Here is a 26,645-nt window from a genome sequence, read left to right as displayed (position 1 = left end):
CCATCCATCCATCCATCCATCCATCCATCCATCCACCCATCCATCCACCCATCCATCCTCTCCAATTCCCTCACCACTGGGTCTCAGATTCCCTGCCTGTTAAATCAGTGGCCAGTTAACCCTCATCAGTGATTTTCAGTTTTTCACTCGAGCCCCCCATATTTTGGACGATTGTAGTTTGCTAAACACGCTGACTGAATCAAGTACTATCCAACTTATTTCCTCATTTTAACATGTCGAAGATCCCCTGTGGGGTGAGTGGGGTGTGAATGGAGCCTCCCCAACCCAAAGCAAAGGAACTGGAAGCTTCCATAGCCCCGCATTTCCTAGAGAATGCTTGCCATGTTTTGGGGACCTCCAAGGGGGCCCCTGTGTTGACCAGAGGCCGGCTCCCAGGGCTGCGGTTTGGGCCCAGCCCCCTGCTCCCGGGGACTGCTGCTGTGGAGGGAGTGACCTTTTGTTCTGCTTTGCCAAGGGGCTTTCTGTTCCTCATTGTTTAGCCATGACAAGGCTGTGGGTTTTTTTTTTTTTTTTTCTGTCCAAGAGGATAAACAGGCCTGAGATTGCTCAAGGGAGCTGACCCCTTCTGCCAGCTATGGGGGGCTGGAGCCTCACAGAGCTGGGAAGGAAGTCCTGCGCCCTCTGCCAGCTATGGGGGACTGGAGCCACACAGAGCCAGGGAGGAAGTCCAGGGACGGTCACTCACAGCAAAGCCTCAGACAAGAGAGGAACCTGGAGGGGAGGAGGTGGGAGGTCACCACTCAGCCAGCTGGGGGGCCATGGGAGTCCAGCTGCCTATCGTTAGTGGCCAGAAGCCCTTGTCCGTGGCAGCTCTCAAGAGCCCAAACTTGGCCACCGCAGGGCTCTTTCCCATCAGGCCCTTTGAGCCCTGACAGGAAACCCTTCCCCAGCCAGGGTGGGATTTCTTGCTGCTGCCTGGAGCCGCCCTGGCCCTGTGGTTCTCAGGCCCTGAAGGAGTGAGGGGCTCCCCTGGTTACCCCAAGGACACTTGTGGGGATGAAGCCCGCGGGATGCAGGATTCCCACGAGACCTGTGCTGGCCACTGTGCGGGGTGGGGGGCTGTCAGGGAAGAGGTGTAGCCCCTCCGTGCCTGGGGGATGTGATCTGAGGGAAGAGGCAGCTGCGTCTGGGAGGCCATTCAGTCAGAGGGTGGAGGCATAGCCCTGCCCTTGGGGAAGCGCCCAGCAATAGCCTTCAGGGAAGGCAGTTTGGGGGTTTGCTGAGGGCCAGGCAGACCCTCTGCCACAGTTAGTATTCGGTGGAATGGCTTGTGCAGAGGGAGCTGCAGAAGCTGCCATTTCTCTGGGTTAGGGGCTCCCAGAGCCTTTGGATGCTGGGTCTCGGCCATGAGCCCCTCCGCCACCCCTCCCCCAGGTCACCTTGTTCAATCCAGGGGGCCACATAATCAGAGCGTGTTCTGCAAAGGAGCATGAGAATCACCGGGGAGATTTCCTTTTTCTTTTTCTTTTTTTTAACGGTATAGTTTCCTGGGCCCACCCCTGAGATTCTGTACTTGTTTAGGGAGTGGGGGTTGGCATTCATGACAGGCACCCCTGGGTGCTTTGGACACAGGCAGTGAGCTCCCCCATACACTGTGGGAACACCTGAGAAGGCTTTTCCTTTTGTCTCGGGTGCCTGGGAGTCTCCTCCAGCAGCAAACCAGGTGGGGAGGAGTCCTGGGACCGAGTGTGTATGGCAGCACCGTGCCCAGGCAAACTGAGGCTCCAGATGGGGGCTGAAGTTACTTCTTCAGGCCCCATTATGCAGCATGGTTCCCACTGCCCGTGCCCAGAATTCACCAGAGCTGATGGGCCTGGAGTGGGCCTCCGGGGCAGGCCAGGGTGGAAAGTGCATCTGTGTTTGAGCTTTGCGGCCCTGGCGCTGGAGTTAGATCCCTCCTGGAAAGGACATTGTAACCCCGCCCACAGTTTGGACTAGCAGCTGCTGAGCACCTACCCCGTGCTAGGCTATGCAACAGCAAAGGGTAACCCCCAGCCTTCAGCCTCAGGGGGGCTTCCCGTCTAGCGGGGGGTACAGGTGGGTAACCTCACAGCAGTGCTGTCAGCTGAGAGCCGTGAGGGAGGAAGGTGGGGACTCTGGGCCTGAGTGACTCATTCAGGGTGGGGTGCAGGCAGGAAGCCTTCAGGAGGGAGGCTGCTGCCTGAGCAGGGCTCTTAAGGGACACATGGAATTTGTTATAGGAAGCACCAGACCGTTCCAGGCACAGAAGTCAGCTGGGGCAAAGGCCTGGGGGTCAGAAGAATAGCAGATTGCTCCGCAGCAGGAAGTCCCAGCTCCTCTGGGTTGTTCCCGCTGAGGGGTTCCAGCTGTTGGCACCGAGGGGTGCAGCCAGGGTAGGCTGGCGCTGCCTGCTAGGCCGGGGTGGGAGACAGCTGGGTTTCTAGGCCTGCTTGTCACTCGCTACAGGCACAGCCAAGGGCTCAGCAGCCCCTGACTCCGGACGGTCCTGACTCCCAGGCAGTGCTGGGAGGAAGGGGAGGAGGAGGCACACTGAATCCACCTGCCACCTTGGCTGGTAGACATTTGGCCAGGTCTGCACTGGCCCAGTGGTGCTGGGTGTCCTGGCTGCTGTCTGCTCTGACTGGCTTACTGACAGCTGAAGTCCAGGATAGGTCCGTGCCCACGTTGTGCTGGTTTGTGAAATATTTTTAGTATCTCCTCTGCTCCTCTATGTTAGGTACTGGAGTCCAGAGAGGTTAAGACACTTGCCTAAGGCCACACAGCCACTAAGTGGTGGAGTGAGGATTTGAAACCAGTTCTTTCTGACTCCCTGTATCCTTATCTATGGAGAGGCCCCATCACTCGTTCACTAAAGGTTATGGATCTCGATCTTGTACTGGCCACATGACTGCCCTTGGCAATACAGTGGGGAAGGTGCCAGCCCTGGCTCTGACCTCCTAGAACTGCCCTTTGGTCACTTCCAGGTGACGCATCTGTGGGGGCCCCTGAAGGACTTGGGGTGTGTGTGTACACCCTCTGTGCTTGTACAGATGTGTTCACACCCACGTTTGCCTACACGTGACTGTCTCTATTCTGAGCTTGCTCTCAGCCTGGTAGAGGTGGCTAATTAGTGCTTGTCCCTGAAAACCCGGACTGCCAACCTCAATCTTTCAGGAGAGAGGGCAGCACTCAGGGGCTTGCTCCCAGGGGTCCTGGGAAGGCACAGTGGTGACAGTGCCGCAGCTCTGCACTCCTGGAGGGTCACTCAGAGACCCGAGGGAGGAGGGCTCTGTGTCTGCCCCTCTGTCCAGGGCTGCAGCTTCTCTGGGTGGCTTTGCTTTTCTCTTTTCTCCCCTCTTTTTTTTTTGAGGTGGAGTTTCACTTCGTCAACTAGCCTCAGCCTCCAGAGGAGCTGAGATTACAGGCACGTGCCACCACGCTGGGATAATTTTGTATTTTTAGTAGAGACAGGGTTTTGCCATGTTGACCAGGCTGGTCGCGAACTCCTGACCTCAAGTGATCCGCGTGCTTCGGTCTCACACCCAGCCCCCTCTCTCTTTTCATTCATTACATTGTTCAGGCTGGGAAGTCTTGCTGAGACCACACACCTGTCTCAGGTAGGGTCTTCTAGAAGCAGAGCTTGAGGCAGGGATCTTTGTGAAAGTGATTTACTAGGGAGGGCTCCCAGGAGAAGCAGGCAGGACAGGGCAGGGGAGGGGGCCTAGCAGGGACGTGTTCACCCGCTTCAGCCCGACACCATGGAGGTGGCTCTGGACCATGAATTGTACCAGGGTGGGTCCCGCCTTGAGGCTGTGGGGCATTCATTATCAGCCAACACCCACGGCAGCTGGGGGAGAGGTGCCCTGCTGGCAGCAGGGGTCTGAGTGGGGTACAACAGCACCCACCAACTCGAGCAGTGAAAATGCTTAGAACAGTGCCTGGTACCTAGGCGGTGCTTCAGAAATGGCAACGATTGTCATGGTCATCAACCAACATTCGGCTGATGAGTACCGGCTCTGCGGTGGGTCCCATGTGAGAGATTGAGGGTCTAGAGATGACAAGGCTGCCACCTCTGCTGTCTGCATGACATGAGTGTGTGTGTGTACACAGGTGTGGGCATACATACCCACAGTGGGCGGAAGGACAAGCAAGTAACCATTCCAGAACAATGAGATGACTGTTAAGAGGGGTCATATTCCATGTTTAGAGAGAGCCCGGAGGAGGAGCTTGAATTAACCTCCGGGAGTCAGGAAGGGCTTCTCGGAGGAGGCAGCACGCATCTTGAAAGACCAAGGGATGTTTCCAGTGCGGGAGGGAAGGAGAGGTATCCTTGGTGGAGGGCAGCTTTGTGCTGAGAACCCTGGTTCTCTGTGACCAAGGCCACCATCTTCTGGATATCTGTCCCAGGTAGAGTTAGGGGTCACCCAGCACTGGAGAAGGCCTAAAGGCAGCCCTGCCCTCTGGCCAGCAGACTCCGTGCTTCTGCCTGCAGATTGTAGGATACACCGAGGTGGGGAGGCAGGAGAGGTAAAAGAAGGCACGAGCTCCCCTTCCTGCACCGTGCTCCAGCGGGAGGGACCTCCCCATCCATCGTCAGTGCCGCCCGGCAGGGGGAGGGCCAAACATTTGCAGGGTGGAGACCTGGGCATCAGGCATGGCAGAACCCAGGGCGGCCCTGTTGATGGCAGTTTTCCCTTCTTCCTTCCAGGTGGCATTTACACCCTACGCCCCGGAGCCCGGGGGCACATGCCGGCTCAGAGAATACTATGACCAGACAGCTCAGATGTGCTGCAGCAAGTGTCCGCCGGGTGAGGGCAGCCGCGGGGGCTCGGGGCCCATGCCCTGGGGGAGCGTGTGTGTGCAGGGGCTGGGGCGCAGGGGCATGGCCCTTGATTCTTACTGAACTCCTGGTTCTATGCACCGGCCCACGCTCCCTGTTGCTTCTGGGCCTGTGAACATGCTGTTCCTTCTTCCTGCCACACTTCCCAACTCCCTTTCCCTGATTAACTCTGACTTGTCCTTTAGACCTCAGCTGAAGATATCCCCTCTTCCAGGAAGCCTGTCTGCCCCACACTGCCCAGCCGGAGGAGGAGGGGGAGGAGGAGCCTAAATTAGCTCCTGGGGGAGTCAGGGAGGGCTGCCTGGAGGAGGCAGCACTCAGCTTGAAAGACAAGTGCTGCCTCCTTTGAGCTCTCACTGGCCCCTGATGTTCCCATGGCAGCTCTTTCCTCGCTGCGTGATTAGAGCCCGATCCCTCTTCTTGTTGCTTCCACTGTGTGCTCCTCCAAGGCAGGGACTGGGGCTTGTTTTCTGCTGAATCCCCAGCACATGGCACAATGCCATGTAGGCACTCAGTGCATATTTGACTGACTCTGTGAATGCTTACCCATTTCACAGATGGTAGACCTGAGGCCCAGCCACAGTTGGTGGAGCCAGGTAGCCTGACTCCCGGTGCCCTCCATCTATTCATTTGTGTCTGTATTCATTCATGTCATGTTTATAAGGTACCTGCTGTGTGTTCAAAGTGCTGCGAATACACAGAGAGCAGGGCAGACAAAATCCTTGCCCTCGTGGAGTCTGCATTTTAATGTGATACAGACAGATAAATTAGGAGACGTGTGGTCCTGTCTAAGTGCTGTAGAAAGACAAGGTCAGGTAAGCTGGGGGAGACAGAGCAGGACATCCTGTTCTACACAGGGTGGTCTGGGAAGGTCTCTCTGTGGAGGTGACATTTGGGCAGAGGCCTGCAGGAGGTGAGGGAGCAGGTCATGCACGTGTACAGGGAACAGTGTGCCAGGAGGAAGCAACAGCATGTGCGAAGGCTTGAAGTCGGAGCCTGTTTGGTGAGCTGGAGGAATCGTAGGGCCAGCGTGTGTGGCCCAGGATGAGCGAAGGCGAGTACGGTTGGGGAGGAGGAGGAAGGAGTGAGCAGGGACCACGGTAAGGAGTTTAGATTTTATTCTGTCTGGGAGCCAATGGAGGGCTTTGAGCCGTTACCTTGAGATGTAGGTGGGCATATGAGTACCTGTCACCATCCCTAGCCATTTTAAGACACCCCAGGGAAAGTGACTCTCTTCTTTCTTTTATTAACTGGAAGGATCTCTTTAAGAAGTTACTAGAGAGGCCTAGGTGTGTGGATCACCTGAGGCTAGGAATTTAAGACCAGCCTGGCCAACATGGTGAAACCCCGTCTCTACTAAAAATACAAAAAATAGCTGGGCATAGTGGCAGGCACCAGTAATCTCAGCTACTTGAGAGGCTAAGGCATGAGAATTGCTTGAACCTGAGAGGCAGAGGTTGCAGTGAGCCGAGATTGTGCCACTGCACTCTAGCCTGGGCCACAGAGCGAGATTCTGTCTCAAAAAAAGTTACTGAGTCAACCTTTTTTTAAAGGTGTTCCCCGTCCCTGGCATACCTGCTCTCCAGGCCCATGCCCTTGTCCTTGATAGGATACCAGGGACTACATTCTTACTACCTGTTCCCTCTGTCATTCATGCCCCTAGCTGGAGAATGTTAGCCATCTATCAAGAAGGAGGAAACTGGCAAGCTAGTTCTTACTAAAGTGTGATTGACTGATAATAGGTCTCCAGAGGTGGAGGTTCAAGCATCTGGAAAGAGCAGAGAGGAATCTATTTTTAAGCAGAAGGGGTTCAGAAATGGCGTGATAGCTGGTACAATACTAGATGGGAGATGATTCTGAGGAATTGGAACTCCACAGAATAGCCTTCCCACCTGGGCTTTAGAACTCTGGACTTTGTGGGGCCAGTGGATGAGCCCAGGGTCCTGGCAGAAGCCCCGCCCGGCTGAGACCTCTGGCCCTTGCTTCCTCAGGCCAACATGCAAAAGTCTTCTGTACCAAGACCTCAGACACCGTGTGTGACTCCTGTGAGGCCAGCACATACACCCAGCTCTGGAACTGGGTTCCCGAGTGCTTGAGTTGCGGCTCCCGCTGTAGCTCTGGTGAGTAGGTTCAGAGAAAGGGGGGGCCCTCACACCCCTGCCTCTAACATCCCCCCGCTACGCCAGCCTTTTTGGCTTCCAGCTGTCTGGAGTTACCCCAGGCTGGTTGTTGGAAGTGGCACAGGTGCAACTGTTTACCCTCAGCACTGGCATTTCCCTCCTCTGTCTCACCAAAGCCTCTTCACAGCCCTACGGGGCAGGCGGTGGGAGAACTGTGCCCACGTGAGGGTTGAGGAGGTGGTGTGTGGGAGAGTGGCGCGCATGCTCGTGCTGCGAGGAGCAGGACTGCTGGAAGGAGCGAAACTGCCAGGAGGAGCGGGACTTCAGGGAGGAGCGGGATTGCGAGGGAGGAGCGGGATTGCGAGGGAGGAGCGGGATTGCGAGGGAGGAGCGGGATTGCGGGGGAGGAGCGGGATTGCGGGTCTGCGGGGGAGGAGCGGGATTGCAGGACTGCAGGGGAGGAGCGGGACTGCGGGGGAGGAGCGGGATTGCGGGACTGTGGGGGAGGAGCGGGACTGCGGGGAGTAGCAGGACTGCAGGTCCTGCTCCGGGACTTTACCCAGTGTTGTGTGTACCCCATGCTGAGGCGGTCCATCAGCCTCCTGGAGATCAGAGCTGTCTGGGAGTGCTGGGCTGGCTGGGAGGGCAGTGTGGGTGTGGCGGAGTCAGGCGTGACCGTGTGCTGCCCTCTCGCTGCTCTAGACCAGGTGGAAACTCAAGCCTGTACTCGGGAACAGAACCGCATCTGCACCTGCAGGCCCGGCTGGTACTGCGCGCTGAGCAAGCAGGAGGGGTGCCGGCTGTGCGCGCAGCTGCGCAAGTGCCGTCCGGGCTTCGGCGTAGCCAGACCAGGTATGGGGTGGGGCTCAGGTCCTTGGGGACGCCCTTGGGCCTCTCCTTTGTAGACATCCCTGCAGTGTCACGGGCATCAACCCATTAAGTAGTCCAGCTGGGAACACCGTTAGTGGTGGCCAGGTGCTTGCTACCCATCCATCTGTCCACCTGTCCACCTTTCATTCTTCCTGCCGGCACTCCTTATTAGGCACGTCTTATGTACTGGAACCAGAGGACCCAGAGATGGATCAGACCGAGCCCTAAGCTAGGAAAGTTATGTGATGGTACAAGAAGATGAACTCACATAACTCTACAGCCCAATCGTGTGCATGTGTGTACAGGCATCTGTGTGTGTATGTGTGTGTTTAAGGGATGGAGGTACAGACAGAGGTTCTTGGGCCCCTCAGACTACTCCTAGGGATCTAGTGCCAAGGCCCAGCTGTCCCGCACAGTGTTTGAGTGGTTGACAAGTTCGGATTGTTCCCTGAAGGGACTGAAACATCTGACGTGGTGTGCAAGCCTTGCGCCCCGGGGACATTCTCCAACACGACTTCATCCACGGATATTTGCAGGCCCCACCAGATGTGAGTAGCTGAGTTCTTTGGTTCTGGAGGAGCAGGGAGGGGCTGTCCCTGGGTGACTGTGGGTCCAGGACACAGAGTAGCTCACCAGCCACCACTGTCCAGATTGTTTTATCTGAGGGTGGGTCCCAGGATAAATAGCATGGTGGGCAGGACCTTGCCCTGGAAGGCAGGACTGGGTGGGTGCACGGGGAGGTGGGGGAGGGACAGGAGGGGGTGGTCCTCAGAGAGGGCACACGTCGTCACTCTCCTATCCTGCCTGCTGGGACCCGTGAATGATCCTAACCACCGCAGCCACTCTGTCCTCTGCTGCCTACTGACCAAGCATCCTCCTCCTCCAGCTGTAACGTGGTGGCCATCCCTGGGAATGCAAGCATGGATGCAGTCTGCACGTCCACATCCCCCACCCGGAGCATGGCCCCAGGGGCAGTACACTTACCCCAGCCAGTGTCCACACGATCCCAGCACACGCAGCCAACTCCAGCACCCAGCACTGCTCCTGGCACCTCCTTCCTGCTCCCGGTGGGCCCCAGCCCCCCAGCTGAAGGGAGCACTGGCGACATCGTTCTTCCAGTCGGTAAGTCACAAGAAGGCTCATTCATTCACTCCTTCTGTCTGCCTGTCTTTCTGTCTGTCTTTCTCCCGCTCCCATAGTTTTACTGAGAGCCCACGGTGGGCTGGACCCTGTGCCCGTCCTGGGATACAGGTGGCAGTGGGACTGCTTTCTCCCCACACCTGGTGCTGTCAATCAAAAGCCCTAAGTGGGTGGGCCGGATGCAGTGGCTCGCGCCTGTAATCCCAGTGCTTCGGGAGGCCAAGGAGGCAGGAGGATTGCTTGAGGCTAAGAGTTCGAGATCAGCCTGGGTAACATAGTGAGACTCCATCTCTATAAACAAATTAAAAAATTAGTTGAGTGGGATGGTGCTTGTTGTCCCAGCTACTCAGGAGGCTGAGGCGGGAGGATCACATGAGCCCTGGAATTTGCACTCCAGCCTGGGCGATGAGTGAGGCCCTATCTCAAAACAAAACAAAATCCCTGGATAGGGGAGAGATGGGGTCAGCAATTCACCTGAATATGCAGATGGTCTCCTTGCTGCTGTTTCTGATGAGCCCGTTAGGCTGAGAAGTCAGTGGGCTGGGCCAGATCACCTCTGGGGCTTCCATTCTGGGGCTAGAACTGCATCAGGCCAGAGGTCTCAAACTGGTGGCCCTTAGGCTGAATGAGGCCCACAGATGTGATTGCTTTATAATTGGATTTGAGAACCTCCGGCCTAGACTCGCCCCTCACTTGCAATGACCCGAAGCAGCTTGGGTCCCTGGCTTGCCTGGCTGGCCCTTGGTACATTTGAGTTTATTTTCTGTGGCTGTCTGAGCTTCTCTTTTCTTTCTAGGACTGATTGTGGGCGTGACAGCCTTGGGTCTACTAATAATAGGAGTGGTGAACTGTGTCATCATGACCCAGGTGAAAAGTAAGAGTCTATCCTTCTTTCCTTCATCCACTTGTTCAGGAAGCTTTTGTGGGGTGCCTCCTGTGAGTCCAGCACCGGGCACAGCCTTAGGGGTCAGACAGACCTGGATATGGGGGTCCTTGTTCCGTAGGAGCTTAGGACCTGGGGCGGAAGGCACCTCTGCTAACTTAATTACTAAAAGGCAAGAGGTGATCAGGGTTTTCCAAAGGGTAGGAGTTCAGGATTCCTATCCAGGAAGCCTGGGGGATTTGGGATTCCTATCCAGGAAGCCTGGGGGATTCGGGCTTCCTGCAGCAGCTGGTCTCTGAGGTGGCTAAGATCTCAATGGGCGGAGTCTGTGCAGGGAAGGACGCGCATCCTCAGTGGAGGCGTGGATGGCACAGATGGGGGACTGGAGAATGATTGGGGTGGTGGAAGGTAGAGTTGGGTGGGGCTTCTGTGGACCTTGTCTGGTAGGCAATTGCTCCCTGCAGGCTGGGCCTCTCTGCTGTTTCTATTGGGCCCCACACTGCCCTCCTACTTAGGACAGATGTGCCTGAGGAAGTCACTCTCCCTTACTTGTCCCCTCTCTTCTTTATAGAGAAGCCCTTGTGCCTGCAGAGAGAAGCCAAGGTGGTGAGTGTCTCCACTGCCCTCTCCCCCTCTTCCCTGGGTCTCCTTCCTGGCGGGCTGGGCTGTCACAGAGGAAGCAGTGAATTCTGTCGTCGTCTGTCCAGTGTCAGGAGGTGTGCAGAGCTCTGGGAGGTGGAGGAAAGGCCGGGGAGTCAGGCAACCCTCCATGGGCTAACAGAGGCTGTGAGTGTGAAATGCCCCGGCAGAGAGCAGAGGCCTTCGTGGCGTTCATGGCAGGCACGTGGTCGTGGACCCAAAGTGCAACCTTGGGCAGATGTGAAATTTCTCTATGGCTACTTCCTTACCATGAAATGGGGGTTGTGTCTGCTCGATCCAGCTTGCAGGGTGGTGCCATTCGGTCAGCTGACAATGCTGTTTCTCATTACCTCCATTGTGTTTACAGAGCACTTTCTCAGAGAGCAGTGGTTTTCTTTTTCTTTTTTTTTTTGAGGCGGAGTCTCGCTCTGTCACTCAGGCAGGAGTGCAGTGGCGAGATCTCCACTCACTGCAAGCTCCGCCTCCTGGGCTCACGCCATTCTCCTGTCTCAGCCTCCCAAGTAGCTGAGACTACAGGCTCCCGCCACCACGCCCAGCTAATTTTTTTGTATTTTTAGTACAGACGGGGTTTCACCATGTTCGCCAGGATGGTCTCGATCTCCTGACCTCGTGATCCGCCCGCCTCGGCCTCCCAAGGTGTTGGGATTACAGGCATAAGCCACCATGCCCGGCCCTAGAGAGCAGTGGTTTTCAGACTGAATTCTGGGGTAGCCTAGTGTCCCACAGAGGGCCCTTGGGCGTGGGGGAAGTGGTCATCTCTCAGGTTTGAGGTAGAGGTTGTGGGGCTGGGCCCTGGGTCCTCCCAAAGCAACTCACCTTTGATCTGTTTTATAAAGTAGAGACAGACCAACAGTGTCATATCATAGTATTTCATTCATTCTCTATCAGGAAGGCATTTGGCTGCAAGTAACCCCAAACCTACAGGTGACTTTAGAAAAAAGGGCTTTATTTTTCTTGCATTGTAAGAAGTCAAAGGGTTGGTGTCTGCTGGAATGGCCTGCACTGTCCCCTTGCATGGTGCCAGCAGGACCCCAGGCTCTGTCATCTTTAGTGTGTGTTGACTTTTGTTCTCTTGTTTGTGGCCTCATGTCATAAGATGGTGATCATTACTTCATATGTCACCTCTAAGTTTGAGGTGGGAAGAAGGGGCAGGTGGCCACGCCAGCCATGGCACACTTATCAGTAAATCAGACACCTTCCCAGAAGCCCTGGGTAGACTTCTTTCATCTCACTGGCCAGACTGTGTCACATGACCACCCATAGCTGCAAGGGAAGCTGGGGAAGAGGGTGCTTTGCTTTTCCAGTCTCTATGGAGGAGGAGGACAAGGGATGGGGGTCGGAAGTGGGTATGGGGTGAGCCAGAACATGGGTCTATCACAGCCTTGCACCTGGTAAGCAGGGCAGGTTTTTTACCCAATTTAACAGATGAGAAAACAGAGTCCGATGAGTTTTCTGGACCTCAGGGGCAGGTAGAGAAAGAGTTTCTCAACCTCATGGATATTTCAGACATCTTACTTAAGGGAGGCCAAGGTGGGAGGATTGCTTGAGTCCAGGAGTTCAAGACCAGCCTGGGAAACACAGTGAGACCCTATCCCTAAACAACATAAAATAAAATAAATATTTTTAAAAAAGATCTTGGCTGGGCATGGTGACTCATGCCTGTAATCCCAGCACTTTGGGAGGCCGAGGTGGATGGATCACTTGAGGTCAGGAGTTCAAGACCAGTCTGGCCACCATGGTAAAACCCCATCTCTACTAAAAACACAAAAATCAGTCGGGCGTGGTGGTGTGTGCCTGTAGTCTCAGCTACTTGGGAGGCTGAGGCAGGAGAGTCCCTTAAACCTGGGAGGCGAAGGTTGCAATGAGCTGAGATCATGCCATTGCCCTCAAGCCTGGGCAATAGAGCAAGACTCTATCTCAAAAAAAAAAAATTAAATTAAAATAAATAAAATATCTTATTTGTGGGGGCTGTCCCGTGCTACTCAGCAACATCTTTGGCCTTTATTTACTTACATGCCAGCCACAGTCCCACTCCGGTGGTGACAACCAAAAATTCTCCAGACATTGCCAAGTGTCCCCTGGGGGGCAAAATCACCCCCAGTGGAGAACTACTGCTCGAGGGAACAGCTCAGCCCTGCGACGCCCAATGCCTGAAGTTTATACCAGGTGTTCGGAATCAGATAGACTGATTTCATCCCCTGATTTTGGTGACAAGAAAAGAGATGCAGGGAGGAAAACTGAGTTACTCAAGGTCACACTGCAATGTGTCGTCTCTGGACTCCCATCTCAGTGCTCTTTGCCCTGCCCTACAGTATTTCAGTGGGGAGGAAACTTTCTCATTCCCCGGCGAGTGAGTTTCACTGCTCCCTTTCTCCAGCTTCAATTCAGTGACACTGACGGTTGCCACCTGGTGGCATGTGTAGAGCAGGTGTCTCCCCCAAGCTCTTCCATAGCAGCCCAACTGTCGCCTTCTCTTTCCTCACCAAGCGTTTCCCAATCCTCTGTGCCCTGAAGATGTCCTGGGTGTGGCCCAGCAGCCTCTGCTTCCCTTTTCCTTTTCTTTTCTTTTCGTTTCGTTTCTCTTCTCTTCTCTCTTTTCTTTTCTTTCTTTCCTTTTCTTTCTTTCTTTCTTTTTTTTTTTTCCAGCTATGTCGCCCAGGCTGGAGTGCAGTGGCACCCTCTTGGCTCACTGCAGCCTCTGCCTCCTGGGTTCGAGTGGTCATCCCACCTCAGCCTCCCGAGTAGCTGGGACTACGGGTGTGCGCCACCATGCCTGGCTAATTTTTATATTTTTAGTAGAGACAGGGTTTTGCCATGTTGGCCAGGCTGGTCTTGAACTCCTGAAATCAAGTGATCTGTGCACTTTGGTCTCCCAAAGTGCTGGGCTGATAGGTGTGAGCCACTGCGCTCCGCCCCTTTCCTTTCACTGTTGCTTTCAGTGTTCACTGAATGTGAGTGACTCAAGTATTTGTTGAGTACCCCGGTGGTGTGTCTAGCAGGGAAAAAAAACCCCAAACCCTGATTTGTGGTGTTTGCTAATTTCTGTGGTATAAACACTCCCACCGTAGCCAGTTTCAAACTCCCAAGACCTTCCTGAATATGGAGTTGGGAAGAAATCTGCACAGGCCTGAGCTTGTCCCAGCACAGCCCTGGCTGAGCCCTGCCAGGCTCTTTGTGACTGAATCCCCACACATCCCTGTGGGGCAGGGAGCATCATCAGCCCCATTTTACAGAGGAGGAAACTGAGACTCAGGGAGGTTCCATTTCTCCTGTAGGATTAGATCATTAGCTGAGTGGCATAGCCCAGGTTGCAATCAGGTTTATGGCCGTGTCCCACGCTACTCCTCAACTAGCAGCTACTCCTGCTAAGAGGCCAGTGGAGAGTCCTCTTGAGCTGGGCTGCTGGGTTTAGAGTGTAGACTCAGCACCCACCTGCTCCTCCTACCACAGAAAGAACGCCCAGGGCATGGGAGGCGTTGTCGTCCCTTTGTTTAGAAAACACCAACATGTGGCCGGGCGCGGTGGCTCACGCCTGTAACCCCAGCACTTTGGGAGGCCGAGGCGGGCGGATCACGAGGTCGGGAGATCGAGACCATCCTGGCTGATGTAGTGAAACCCCGTCCCTACTAAAAATACAAAAAGTTAGCCAGACATGGTGGCAGGCGTCTGTAGTCCCAGCTACTCGGGAGGCTGAGGCAGGAGAAGGGCGTGAACCTGGGAGGTGGAGCTTGCAGTGAGCCGAGATCGCGCCCCTGCACTCCAGCCTGGACAACAGAGCGAGACTCCATCTCAAAAATAAAACAAAGCAAAACAAAACACCAACATGTGAGCTTACCCACAATCACCCCCACGGACACACACTCATGCACGGGCCCGCATCTGATAACAGGCACGAACATTTATCAGGTGTTGAATGGATGCCAGGCACTGTGCCCAGCATTATTTATTCTCACAGCCATGCTGCCACACGCAGGCAGTATGATTCTTGCCCCCCATTATATGGCCCAGGAATCGTGGGCCCAGAGAAGTGAGTAACTTTCCCAGTGTGGCATAGCTAATGAGAGCAGCCTGGAACACGAACCTAGGAGTGTCTCTCCTCGCCGCCCCAGCACACACACTTACTACCTCACTCACAGATATGCACACATGTCCCAACATAGACACACTTGTGCACGCTTCACACCCTCATGCCTGTAGATACAGGGGTGTGAGCCTTGTGAACACACAAACAGACGGACCCAGCAGGAACCTGGAGGACTGGCCTATGGCTCTGCTTGGTCTCTGCTTCTGCCCAGTGGGGCTGGGCCAGGAGGGGCTGGGAGCTGAGGGTGCTGGCTGACTGGCTGGCTGGTTGGGATCCTGTGTGTGTGTTTTTTTGTTTTTGAGACAGATTCTCGCTCTGTCGCCCAGGCTGGAGTGCAGTGGCGCGATCTCGGCTCACTGCAAGCTCCGCCTCCTGGGTTCACGCCATTCTCCTGCCTCAGCCTCAGCTGGGACTACAGGCGCCCACCACCTCGCCCGGCTAATTTTTTGTATTTTTAGTAGAGACGGGGTTTCACCGTGGTAGCCAGGATGGTCTCGATCTCCTGACCTCGTGATTCGCCCGCCTTGGCCTCCCAAAGTGCTGGGATTACAGGCGTGAGCCACCGCGCCCGGCCCCGGGATCCTGTGTTTTGAATGAGGCTCCTCAGTACTCGGCCCTACTGGGGTCCCAGCCCAAGGAACAGGACTCAGCCTGCTTCTACACCACCTGGGGCTGCTTGAACTTTGCGACTTGTGGCTTGGGAGGAGGGAGGTGGCCGTGACCTTTGGGGGTTTTTGTTCTGCGTGGCTGTAGCCGCCAGCAGAGGGGGTGGGGCACAGGCCAGAAAAACCCCTTCTGTGGGGTTTTGTGAGGAGTGACACTCGATTGCTTCTCCTCCCCTTCCAGGCTCAGAGCAGGGCTGGGGGGTGGTCGTGGGCAGTGACCAGCATCAGACCACCTGGGTGGAGGTTCAGCATGAACTTGCAATGCCCTCCGTTTCTCCAAAACTGGGGGACCCAGCCCAGGGAGGGTACGGGGGTTCCTGGGAAAGCTGGTCTGGGCTTGTCCTGCTCCTGCCACGGGCCAGCTGTGTGATGCTGAGCACAGGACGCACTCTCTCTGGGCCTCCGTGGCCTCCTGGGGACGGCTTGCACAGGATCCCTCCAGTCCTGAGTGAGAGGCTGTGGGCTGGCCTCGGGGAATTGAGGGTGCAGGTGGCACTCAGGTGTCCGAGAAGCCATGGGAGCCGGGGGCTGCAGTGACTAGACAGCGAGGTACTCGCAGCTATTCTCAGACCACATCTGGAATTGTAGCTCCCTCTGGAGGGAGGCAGGAGGTCTCAGCCTTTCCTGGGAGGGCTGTGGCACCTGCGCTGCTCGCTCCACCCCTGCTCTCACCTCCCGCTGCAGTGCTGGCGAGCTCCATCAGCCCTTCACGCATCTCTACCCTCCTTCTGCCTGGGACCCTTGTTTTCATCCTAGGCAGGCCAGGGGGCCAGGGCAGCTGTTAGGAACGTGGCCCCTGCCATCTCCTTTTTTTTCTGCGATCAGCAATCGCCCAGAACTCCAAGGCAGGGGTGTGAATGCTGGCCAGTCAGTGGGAACAGACAGCAGCCTGGGAGACGAATTTCCTGCCTTACTCCAGTGTGGATTTCTGGAAATGGGGACCTTGCCTTGAGCCTCCAGAGCTGAAACCCCAGACACCCAGGGAAGGCACTATGGGATTTAGCCCAGCCATAGTATGTCCTAACCGTGACCTTGGGCAGGTAACTCAACCTCTCTGTGCTTCAGTTTCCACAAAGCAAGGATAACACTGGGCTGTTGGAAGAATCAATATAGATAGTGTCGGGAGGGACTTAGGTAGAGTGCATGGCATTGGGTGGCACTCCAATGTCAGCTAATATTATTATTATTATTATTCTACGGAAAGAAGACACCAGGGGAAGTTGCAGAGCAGCCTGTGGGCGGACTCTGGAACAAGAGGCCGAGGCAGTGCAGCAGAGGGTCTCAGATGTGAGCGCTCTCTGCCCCGGAGTGCTCGACTGAGCACGAGGGTCTGCACTTTTTCTCTGTAAAGGGCCAGATGTAGGAATTTCAGGCTTTGTGGACTGTATGGTTTCAGTGACAGTTACTCAAACCTGCCTCTGTGACAGGAAAGCAGCTACCTGCACAGACAGCACACACCCCACTGAGAGTGGTGTATTCTGATCTAATTGTGCTACTGGATACCCAAACTTGAACTTCTTGAACTTCCCATCATTCCATGTGTCGCAAATTATTCTCTTTTTGTGAGATGGAGTTTCATTCTTGTTGCCCAGCCTGGAGTGCAATGGCTCGATCTTGCCTTACCACAACCTTTGCCTCCCAGGTTCAAGCGATTCTCCTGCTTCAGCCTCCTGAGTAGCTGGGATTACAGGCATGTGCCACCATGCTAGCTAATTTTGTATTTTTAGTAGAGATGGGGTTTCGCCATGTTGGTCAGGCTGGTCTCCAACTCCCAACCTCAGGTGATCTGCCTGCCTCGGCCTCCCAAAGTGCTGGGATTACAGGCGTGAGCCACCACGCCTGGCCACAAATTATTCTTAAACATTTTTTTCCAACCATTTAAAACATGAAAACCACTGGGGTGTGGTGGTGCACGCCTGTTATCCCAGCACTTGGGGAGGCCAAGGTAGGAGGTTGGCTTGAGCCCAGGAGTATAAGACCAGCCTGGGCAACATAGCACAACCCTGTCTCTACAAACAATCAACAACAAAAAAATTAGCCAGGGGAAGTGGCACGTGCCTGTGGTCTCAGCTACTCAGGAGGTTGAGGCCGGAGGATCACTTAAGCCTGGAAAATTGAGGGCTATAGTTAGCTATGATTGTGCCACTGCACTCCTGCCTGAGCAACAGGGTAAGACCCGGTCTCAAAAAAATAAAAGTGAAAACCGTTCTTAGTGGCAGGCTGGACTGGGTCCCTGGGCAGTCATTTGCCTACTTCTGATTTAACAATCTCTTGTATGGAGTTTACTGTGTAATAGGCATTGTTTTAAGCACTTTACAAATATTCAGTCATCTAATCCTCACAACAACCTTATGAGGTAGGTTATTATTCTCCCTTTATAGATTAAACAAACAAACAAAAAAGAGGCACAGAGAGGTTAAGTAACTTGTCCAAGGTCACACAGCAAGTGAGTGGTAGAGTCATGATTTGCACTGCGTGGTCTGGGTTTAGTCCACACTCTTGGTTGCTAGGCTGGGCCACGTCTCCCTGTGCAGATGGGGTGAATTCCTTCTATTCTCTTATGCAAAATAAGGATGAAAATCCTGCCCCACCTCTAAGACTGTTTGGTGAACAGGGCCAGGTGGTCTCTGCCCTCATAGGACACTCGCTCTAATAGAGCAGCTGGGTGCGAATAACAGAAACACAGAAACCACGGAGAATCACACCTCCCAAAAAGTGCCGTGTGTGCAAAGAACGTGCAAGGGTGGGCAGAAGCGTCATGTAAACTGAGAAGTGCTGATGGCAAGAGGTGCGGATGGCAGTGGGAAGGAGGAGGGGAAGAAGGGGCTGGCTGGTGGGCTGACTGCTCTCCCTTGCCACCTCCCGCCCATCCAGCCTCACTTGCCTGCCGATAAGGCCCGGGGTGCACAGGGCCCCGAGCAACAGCACCTGCTGACCACAGTGCCGAGCTCCAGCAGCAGCTCCCTGGAGAGCTCGGCCAGCGCGTTGGACAGAAGGGCGCCCACTCGGAACCAGCCGCAGGCACCAGGCGCGGAGAAGGCCAGTGGGGCTGGGGAGGCCCGGGCCAGCACCGGGAGCTCAGGTAAGAGGTGGGAGCACACCTGGCTTCATCCCGAGCCTCCCTGGTCTTTCTCACCTGGTTTCTGTCTTAGCCATCTCCTCCTGAGCCTCCCCGCAGAGTGGGACGAGGCCTGAGCCACAGGAAACTTCCTTTGGTTTGCTGAACCCAAGTTCCCTCCCGCCTTTGCCCGTGCTGGGCCTATCACCTGAACATCCTTCCTTCTGTGGGACAACCCCAGCTTGTCCAAGTCCCCAGTATCTGGGAGAGGAGTTTTCCCGAAACCCCATCCCCACCACCACCCCCAGCTGGACCGGCTGCTCTTCCGGGCTCACCACGCCCTGGCCTCGCTTTGACAGGACTGTCAGGCTGCGTGTACACTGTCTTTTCCTCCTGTCTCCCTCACCAGTCTGTGGGACACCTGGTGAGCCTGGATCACCTCGTTCATCCCTGTATCCGCAGGCCCAACATGGCCCAGCTACTAATAACTAATCACGACAATCGCTTCCACTTACGGAAGGCTACAGTACAGCAGGCGCTATACTGGGCACTTTACATGCATCAAATTGACCTGCACGTCAACGCTGAGAGACAGTTATTGTTGTTATCCCATTTTACAGATGAGGAAACTGAGCCCCAGAGAGGTTAAACAGCTTCTTCAAGGGCTCACGGCTAGTAAACAGAAGAGCCAGACTCACCACTAGGCTGTCAGGCTCCAGAGCCCTGGGGTTGGCAGAGGAATGGGCTCCACTCACTGCAGCTTGTTGCTGGGTCTCTTTGGGTCTGAGATGCTGGGACTGTGGGGCTCGTGTCCCATTAATGCAGGCTGCATTTTGCCCTGGACCTGGTCTATGACAGATGTCACTCCTGGTTGGCGTCTCTAGGGCCCACACTGGAGGGGCCCCTGTACGGGGTCTGCTGGCCTGTGCCTCTCTCCCTCTTACCTGGCAGCTCCAGCCAGTGAGAATTCAGGGAATGACCATGAACTTGGGTCAGTCTCAGATCCCTGCCCGGCCACTCTGGTGACATAAGAATTTGGGCGGGATGCTTAACTCTGCCAAGCCTTGGTTTTTTCACCTAGAGATGAGCTATGGCGCCTCCTTGCCAGGGCTGGTGAGAGATGAGTGACATTGTGCTCAGCTGGGCACCAGACCAGGATCAGGCTGCCTCTGGGCCGCCTCCAGGTGGGACTGATGGCTGCAGTCCCCACCACACAGCCTCACTCACCCCCGGCTCTCCCCAGCTTGCTGCGCCCCTGCCTCTTGCCTGCGCTCATGCCACCCCTGCCTGCAACACCTGTTCCTACCTGTCCCCAGCTGCCCACAGGAGCTGACTTGCCCATTTCTGTTTGCCCCATCATAGCCCTCAGCGTCCTCGGTGGGATGTCCCGTCAGTGCCCCTCACTCCAGCCTGAGAACTCCCTGTGGGAGGACCTGGGTCAGTGCCCGAAAGAGAGCAGGGGCCCTAAACATTGTTGAATGAGTGTGCTCTGATGATAAACTCTGAGTCTTGCCCAGTTCTTGGATTCGTCTTTCTTATTTATTTATTTTTTTTTGAGGCGGAGTCTCGCTCTGTCGCCCAGGCTGGAGTACAGTGGCGCAGTCTCGGCTCACTGCAAGCTCCGCCTCCCGGGTTCACGCCATTCTCCTGCCTCAGCCTCCCAAGTAGCTGGGACTACAGGCGCCCGCCACCATACCCGGCTAATTTTTTGTGTTTTTAGTAGAAATGGGGTTTCACTGTATTAGCCAGGATGGTCTCGATCTCCTGACCTCATGATCCACCCGCCTCCGCCTCCCAAAGTGCTGGGATTACAGGCGTGAGCCACCGCGCCAGGCCTCTGATTTTTTTTTTTTTTTTTGAAATGGAGTCTCGCTCTGTCACCCAGGCTGGAGTTAAGTGGCGCAGTCTTGGCTTACTTCTCTGCTCACTGCAGCCTCCGCCTCCCAGGTTCAAGTGATCCTCCCACCTCAGCCTCCTGAGTAGCTGGGATTACAGGCATGTGCCATCACGCCTGGCTAATTTTTGTACTTTTAGTAGAGATGGGATTTCACCATGTTGGCCAGACTGGTCTTGAAATCCTGACCTGAGGTGATCCATCTGCCTCGGCCTCCCAAAGGGCTGGGATTACAGGCGTGAACCAACACACCCGACCCCTCTTTCGGATTTCCTTGCTACACCTGGTGTGGCTCCCTCCTTGGCCCAGAGTGGAGCCCTGACCATGTCTACCCTCCCTTCTCACCTCTGCCCCTTCTGCTCTGTGCTCCTTCTCCCGAGTCCCCCAACCCATTTCCCTGGCCTCTGCCCTCTACATCTCTCCCTCCCACCCCTAACACCTCCCTCCACTGTGGGAACCTGTAAACCCCAGGGTTGTGCCCCTTCGTGGTCCCCCATCCACCCCCGCAATGTCTCATGCTCGATGTGCAAAGGCCATGGTGACTTTGGGTGACATTTGGGTGCTGTGGAGGCTCAGGGTGGAAATTTCCTTCCGGCCCTGTGATTTCAGCCCTCCTCCCCCACCATCTGCTCGGAGGCTGTTTTGAGCACAGCAGGTTGCCAGCTCCATCCGCCTCCCGGCTGCCCTAGTAGTTGGAGTTAGGGGGAACCAGGCTGCGGTGAGGGCGCTCAGCAGGCCTCTGCAGCAACAGTAGCAGCAATGTTCATTTTCTGAGGGGGCTGCTGTATGCCAGTCCCCTCACATTCATCTCAGCAAACCCACCATCCTGTGTCTCCCCAACCAGTTAGAAAACTCAGCCGCCCGCAGAGGCTGGGCAGGAAGGTGAGGCAAACCTTGGGCTCGCCTTGTCCGAATCTCCTGCATCTGGCTCCCAAGGGAAGCCATAAATCCAGATTTTTAAATGTAAATGCCTGAATTTTAAATGTTGGTAATCAAATTCACTTAAAAACATCACCACTACCACCACCACCAACAAAAAACCCTGTAGACTTGTCCCTGTTACAGGCACTAGGAACATAGCAGGGAACGATCAAAAAGTTCCTGGTCTGGCCAGGCAAGGTGGCTCATGCCTGCAATCTCAGTACTTCAGGAGGCCAAGGCAGGAGGATCACTTGAGCCCAGGAGTTCAAGACTAGCCTGGGCAACATAGCAAGACCCCTGTCTCTATTTAAAAAAAAAAAAAAAAAGTCCCAACCCTCCAGGGCTGAGAGTCTGGTTGGGAACCCCAGGAGCTGGGGGCCCTGGAGATCACAGAAATGGGGAGGGACCCAGAGAGTGGTGCATAGGATGGGAAGTGAATGTCTCTAGAGAGGGAGGCCAGGGGGCAGGGGGCGCTTCGTGGAGGACGTGGCCTTTGAGCTAAGACCTGAGCACTAGAGAAGGGCTCTGTAGGCTGAGGGAGCAGCCTGTGCAAAAGCCCAGGGGACCTGAAGGGCTCAAGGGGCTGTAGCAGGGGGGAGTGTGGCTGGAAGGAGCCCCATCAAGGTCTTGGAGCCGCAGGAGAGGGGGCGGGAGAAGGCAGGCTCCAGATCAGACAGGGCCTGGTAGGCTGTGGTGAGGACTGTGGGTTTTTGAGCCCCCAAGGAGGTGATCTGCCAAGTTCAAGGGCCAGCTCTGGCTGCTGATGGGAATCAGATTTCAGGGGGGTGGGGTCGAAGCCTGTTCACAGCCATCCAGATGGGAGCAGGTGGAGGCTTCCATAGCTCACTGCACCATGCAGCAGCAGGGCCGGTGACCCTTGCAGAAGTCATCTTTTGTTTTTGTTTTTGAGATGGAGTTTTGCTCTTTCGCCCAGGCTGGGGTGAAGTGGCGTGATTTCGGCTCACTGCAACCTCCACACCCTGGGTTCAAGTGATTCTCCTGCCTCAGCCTCCTGACTAGCTGGGATTATAGGCACCTGCCACCATACCCAGCTAATTATTTTTTTTGTATTTTGAGTAGAGATGGGGTTTCACCATGTTGGCCAGGCTGGTCTCAAACTCCTGACCTCAGGTGATCCACCTGCCTCGGCCTCCCAAAGTGCTGGGATTACAGGCGTGAGCCACCGTGCCTGGCCCAGATGTCATCTTTTGAAGGGAGACAAGGCAGGAATGACGGATGGGTGTGTGATATGGGAGAAAGACGGGTCCGAGGCTCTGGGCCCAAGCAGCTGGGTGGATGGCAGCAATGAGAACTGTGATGAGGAGGAGCGGGTTGGATGGGAGATGGGAGTAGAATCAAGAGTTAAGTTTGAGGCCGAGCACGGTGGCTCACACCTGTAATCCCAGCACTTTGGGAGGCCAAGGCAGGCAGATTCCTTGAGGTCAGGTGTTCGAGACCAACCCAGGCAACCTGGCAAAACCCCGTCCCTACAAAAAAATTAGCAGGGTGCGGTGGCCTGTAGTCCCAACTATTCAGGAGGCTGAGATGGGAGGATCACTTAAGGCCTGGAGGCAGAGGTCACAGTGAGTTGAGAGGGTGACACCACACTCTTTTGAGACCCTGTCTCAAAAAAAAAAAAAAAAAAAAAGAGACAGGGTCTCACTATGTTGCCCAGTCTGGTCTTGAACTCCTGGGCTCAAGCAATCCTACAAACTTGGTCTCCCAAGTAGACATCTGTTTTATATCATTGGCTCCTCCCATCTCTGGGGTGATTGGGGCTGGGTAGGTGGTGATGCTACTCTTATTCAGCAGAAAATGAGGCACATGCAGGTTAAGTGACTTGCTCAAGGTCACACAGCAGAGCTGGGCTAGAATCTCGGTCTCTTGGCTCCTGGCCCAGTGCTCTTTCCCATGTGTCTGAATCTGCATCTTGGGCAGGGGTCTCAGGGCCCCACTCCTGGACCCCTGGACTGATCCCCACCCCATCTTGTGCTTAGCAGATTCTTCCCCTGGTGGCCATGGGACCCAGGTCAATGTCACCTGCATCGTGAATGTCTGTAGCAGCTCTGACCACAGCTCACAGTGCTCCTCTCAAGCCAGCTCCACGATGGGGGACACAGATGCCAGCCCCTCGGGTTCCCCGAAGGACGAGCAGGTCCCCTTCTCCAAGGAGGAATGCGCCTTTCGGTCACAGCTGGAGACGCCAGAGACCCTGCTGGGGAGCACTGAAGAGAAGCCCCTGCCCCTTGGCGTGCCCGATGCTGGGATGAAGCCCAGTTAACCAGGCTGGCATGGGCTGTGTCGTAGCCAAGGCGGGCTGAGCCCTGGCAGTATGACCCTGCGAAGGGGCCCTGGTCCTTCCAGGTCCCCACCGCTAGGACTCTATGGCTCTTTCTGGGCCAAGTTCCTTTAGTGCCCTCCACAGCTGCAGCCTCCCTCTGACTTGCAGACCGAGAGCAGAGGCAGTGAGTTGTGGAAAGCCTGTGCTGCCACGGTGTGTCCCTCTCGGAAGGCTAGCTGGGCACGGACGTTCGGGGCATGCCGGGGCAAGTCCCTGACTCACTGTGGCCTGCCCCGCCCAGCTGGGCCTGCGAGCTTTGGCTTCTGGAGCCCTCAGGTTTTTTGTTTGTTTGTTTATGTCTCCCCTGGGCTCTGACCCAGCTCTGGCTTCCAGAAAATCCCAGCATCCTTCTCTGCAGAGGGGCTTTCAGGAGGGATGCTGCCTGAGTCACCCATGTAGACAGGACAGTGCTTCAGCCTGAGGCTGAGACTGCGGGACAGTCCCAGGGCTCTGTGCAGGGAGGAGGTGGCAGCCCTGTAGGCTGTAGGGGTCCTTCAGGTTAGCTCAGGAGGCTTGGAAAGCATCACCTCAGGCCAGGTACAGTGGCTCACACCTATGATCCCAGCACTTTGGGAGGCCGAGGTGGGTGGATCACCTGAGGTTAGGAGTTCAAGACCAGCCTGGCCAACATGGTAAAACCCCATCTCTACTAAAAATACAGAAATTAGCCGGGCGTGGTGGCAGGCACCTATAGTCCCAGCTACTCAGAAGGCTGAGGCAGGAAAATCGTTTGAACCCTGGAGGCGGAGGTTACAGGGAGCTGAGATCATGTCACCGTACTTCAGCCTGGGCGACAGAGCGAGTCTGTCTCAAAAAAAAAAAAAAAAAAAAAAGAAAGCACCACCTCCAAATGCTAACTTGTCCTTTAGTACCATGGTGTGAAAGTCAGATGCCCAGAGGGCCCAGGCAGGCCACCGTATTCAGTGCTGTGGCCTGGGCAAGATAATGCACTTCTAACTGGAAATCTGCCAATTTTCTAAAACGGTAAGTACAAGTACCACGCCGGCCAACAAGCCAATGACAAACAAAGCCAAACTCTGCCAGCCACATCCAACCCCCCACCTCCCATCTGCACCCTCCACCTTCACTCCGGTGTGCCTGCAGCCCCGCCCCTCCTTTCTTGCTGCCTGGTGTGGTGTCCTAGGCCACACCGTCTCCTTTCAGGGAATTTCAGGAGCTAGAGATGACTGAGTCCTCGTAGCCATCTCTCTCCTCCTACCTCAGCCTAGACCCTCCTCCTCCCTCCTGAGGGGTGGATTCTTCTTCCCCACTCCCCACCCTCAATTCCCTGGCCCCAAGCGGGCTGCCTCGCCACTTTGGTACATGGCCAGTGTGATCCCAAGTGCCAGTCTTGTGTCTGTGTCTGTGTTGCGTGTTGTGGGTGTGTGTAACCAAGGTCGGCAAGTTGAATGGCCTGCCTTGAAGCCGCTGAAGCTGGGATTCCTCCCCGTTAGAGTCAGCCTTCCCCCTCCCCTCCCCAAAACATGTCCAAGGCCCTGCAGAGGGGGAACCCGTGTAGCCTTGCCCGGATTCTGGGAGTAAGCAGGTTGAGGGGCTCCTGGAAAGGCTGACTCAGTCTCAGGTGCATGGGGATAAAGGAGAAGGCATGAACTTATCTAGAAGAGTGGGGGCAGGGTGATAAATTGCTGATAAATTCCACTGGACTTGAGCTTGGCAGCTGAACTATTGGAGGGTGGGAGAGTCCAGCCATTACCATGGAGACAAGAAGGGTTTTCCACCTTGGAATCAAGATGTCAGACTGGCTGGCTGCAGTGACGTACACCTGTAATCCCAGCTAATCCGGAGGCTGAGGGGAGGATCACTGGAGCCCAGAAGTTTGAGGCTGCAGTGAGCTATGATCGCGCCACTACACTCCGGCTTGGGCAACAGAGTGAGACCCTGTCTCTTAAAAAAGAAAGACTGCCGAGGCTGGCCAGGTTTCTGCCCACATTGGACCCACATGAGGACATGATGGAGTGCACCTGCCCCCTGGTGGACAGTCCTGGGAGAACCTCGGGCTTCCTTGGCATCACTGGGCAGAGCCGGGAAGTGATGAATCTGGAGACTGTGGAGCCTCAGTTCCCTTGCGTGTGTTGATCCTGAGACAATGAGAGTTTGCACTGTATGCTGGACAGCATTCCCGCTTATCAATAAACCTGTTTGTTTTACATGTCGACCCCTGGCTCTACCTGGGGTTTGGGCTTGGGTTTGTCCATGGTCCTGCTTGTCTGCCACCCCTGTGTAAGGGGAGATGGCGTCATGGTCCCTGGGGTCTGGCCAGACCCTGTTGTGACTGGACCACAGAGGGTCCCCTGTTACAGCCGCCCCCTCAAGCCTGTGAACAATAAGAGAACCTCCTGCTCAGGACCACACAGCTGGCTGGGTTCCAAGTGTGTCCTGGTCTCATGCCCTTGTCCCCGGGGCCTCCTGGGCCTCCTCTCAGGACTGGGGTGGGGTCTCTGCAGATCCCTAGCAGCCTAGGCAGCCAGGCTCTGCCCTCCTGGGGACCCCCCTCGGGGAGAGTGGGTGCCCCTGGGATGCTCAGACCAGTACAGGGCTTTGGGGGCACAGAGAACATCCCTGGGTCCAGGTAGGAGGTCAGAACAGGGTTCTAGAGATGACCTCTGACCTCCTCCTGAGGGATGAGCAGCAGTTTTCTAGAACAAAGGATTGCAGGGAACTGTCAGGCCAAAGGAGTTCTGAGTTTAAAGGCCTTAGCCTGGCCAACATGGTGAAACCCCACCTCTACTAAAAATACAAAAAATTAGCCGGGCATGATGGTATGCGCCTATAATCCTAGCTAGTCAGGAGGCTGAGGCATGAGAATCACTTGAATTGAGGAGACAGAGGTTGCAGTGAGCTGAGATCGGGCCACTGCACTCCGGCCTGGGTGACAGAGTGAGAGTCCGTCTCCAAATAAATAAATAAAATTAATTAATTAAAATAAAGCCTTGGAGGGGAGAGAGACCTTGGCCTGTGTATTGGTTCCACTGATCCCCTGGGTCACCATCGTCACTCCAGCTCCTGTGACTCCCTCAGTGGGACCATTTTCGTTCTTGGTGATTGCAGGATCTGTGATTGATGGAACGCCCTGCCTCCTGGCTCCTCGCCCTCTTCTCCTCCGTGGTCCTGTCCTCCAGCCTGTCTCAGTCACTCAACCCTTGACCAGGGCTCCCCACACTTATTC

The 26,645-nt window shown here is 55.4% G+C and overlaps 1 protein-coding gene across 1 annotated transcript in view; it reads left to right on the top strand.

Annotated features, from left to right (window-relative positions):
* Positions 1 to 25,627, top strand: part of TNFRSF1B (tumor necrosis factor receptor superfamily, member 1B) — a 43,153-nt gene extending 17,526 nt beyond the window's left edge. Inside the window, exons 2-10 of the mRNA XM_011996568.1 lie at positions 4,691 to 4,790; positions 6,814 to 6,942; positions 7,645 to 7,794; positions 8,267 to 8,360; positions 8,699 to 8,934; positions 9,749 to 9,826; positions 10,407 to 10,441; positions 18,119 to 18,326; positions 23,118 to 25,627. Of these exons, the coding sequence (XP_011851958.1) occupies positions 4,691 to 4,790; positions 6,814 to 6,942; positions 7,645 to 7,794; positions 8,267 to 8,360; positions 8,699 to 8,934; positions 9,749 to 9,826; positions 10,407 to 10,441; positions 18,119 to 18,326; positions 23,118 to 23,398 (1,311 nt within the window). The 3' untranslated portion in view covers positions 23,399 to 25,627. The remainder of the gene's footprint in view (positions 1 to 4,690; positions 4,791 to 6,813; positions 6,943 to 7,644; positions 7,795 to 8,266; positions 8,361 to 8,698; positions 8,935 to 9,748; positions 9,827 to 10,406; positions 10,442 to 18,118; positions 18,327 to 23,117) is intronic.
* Positions 25,628 to 26,645: the final 1,018 nt, after the last annotated feature.

Source organism: Mandrillus leucophaeus, unplaced genomic scaffold (genome assembly GCF_000951045.1).
Source record: "Mandrillus leucophaeus isolate KB7577 unplaced genomic scaffold, Mleu.le_1.0 Scaffold52, whole genome shotgun sequence".
NCBI lineage: Eukaryota > Metazoa > Chordata > Mammalia > Primates > Cercopithecidae > Mandrillus > Mandrillus leucophaeus.
The sequence above is the reverse complement of the archived record's forward strand: the minus strand, read 5'-3'. Positions and strand labels throughout refer to the sequence as shown.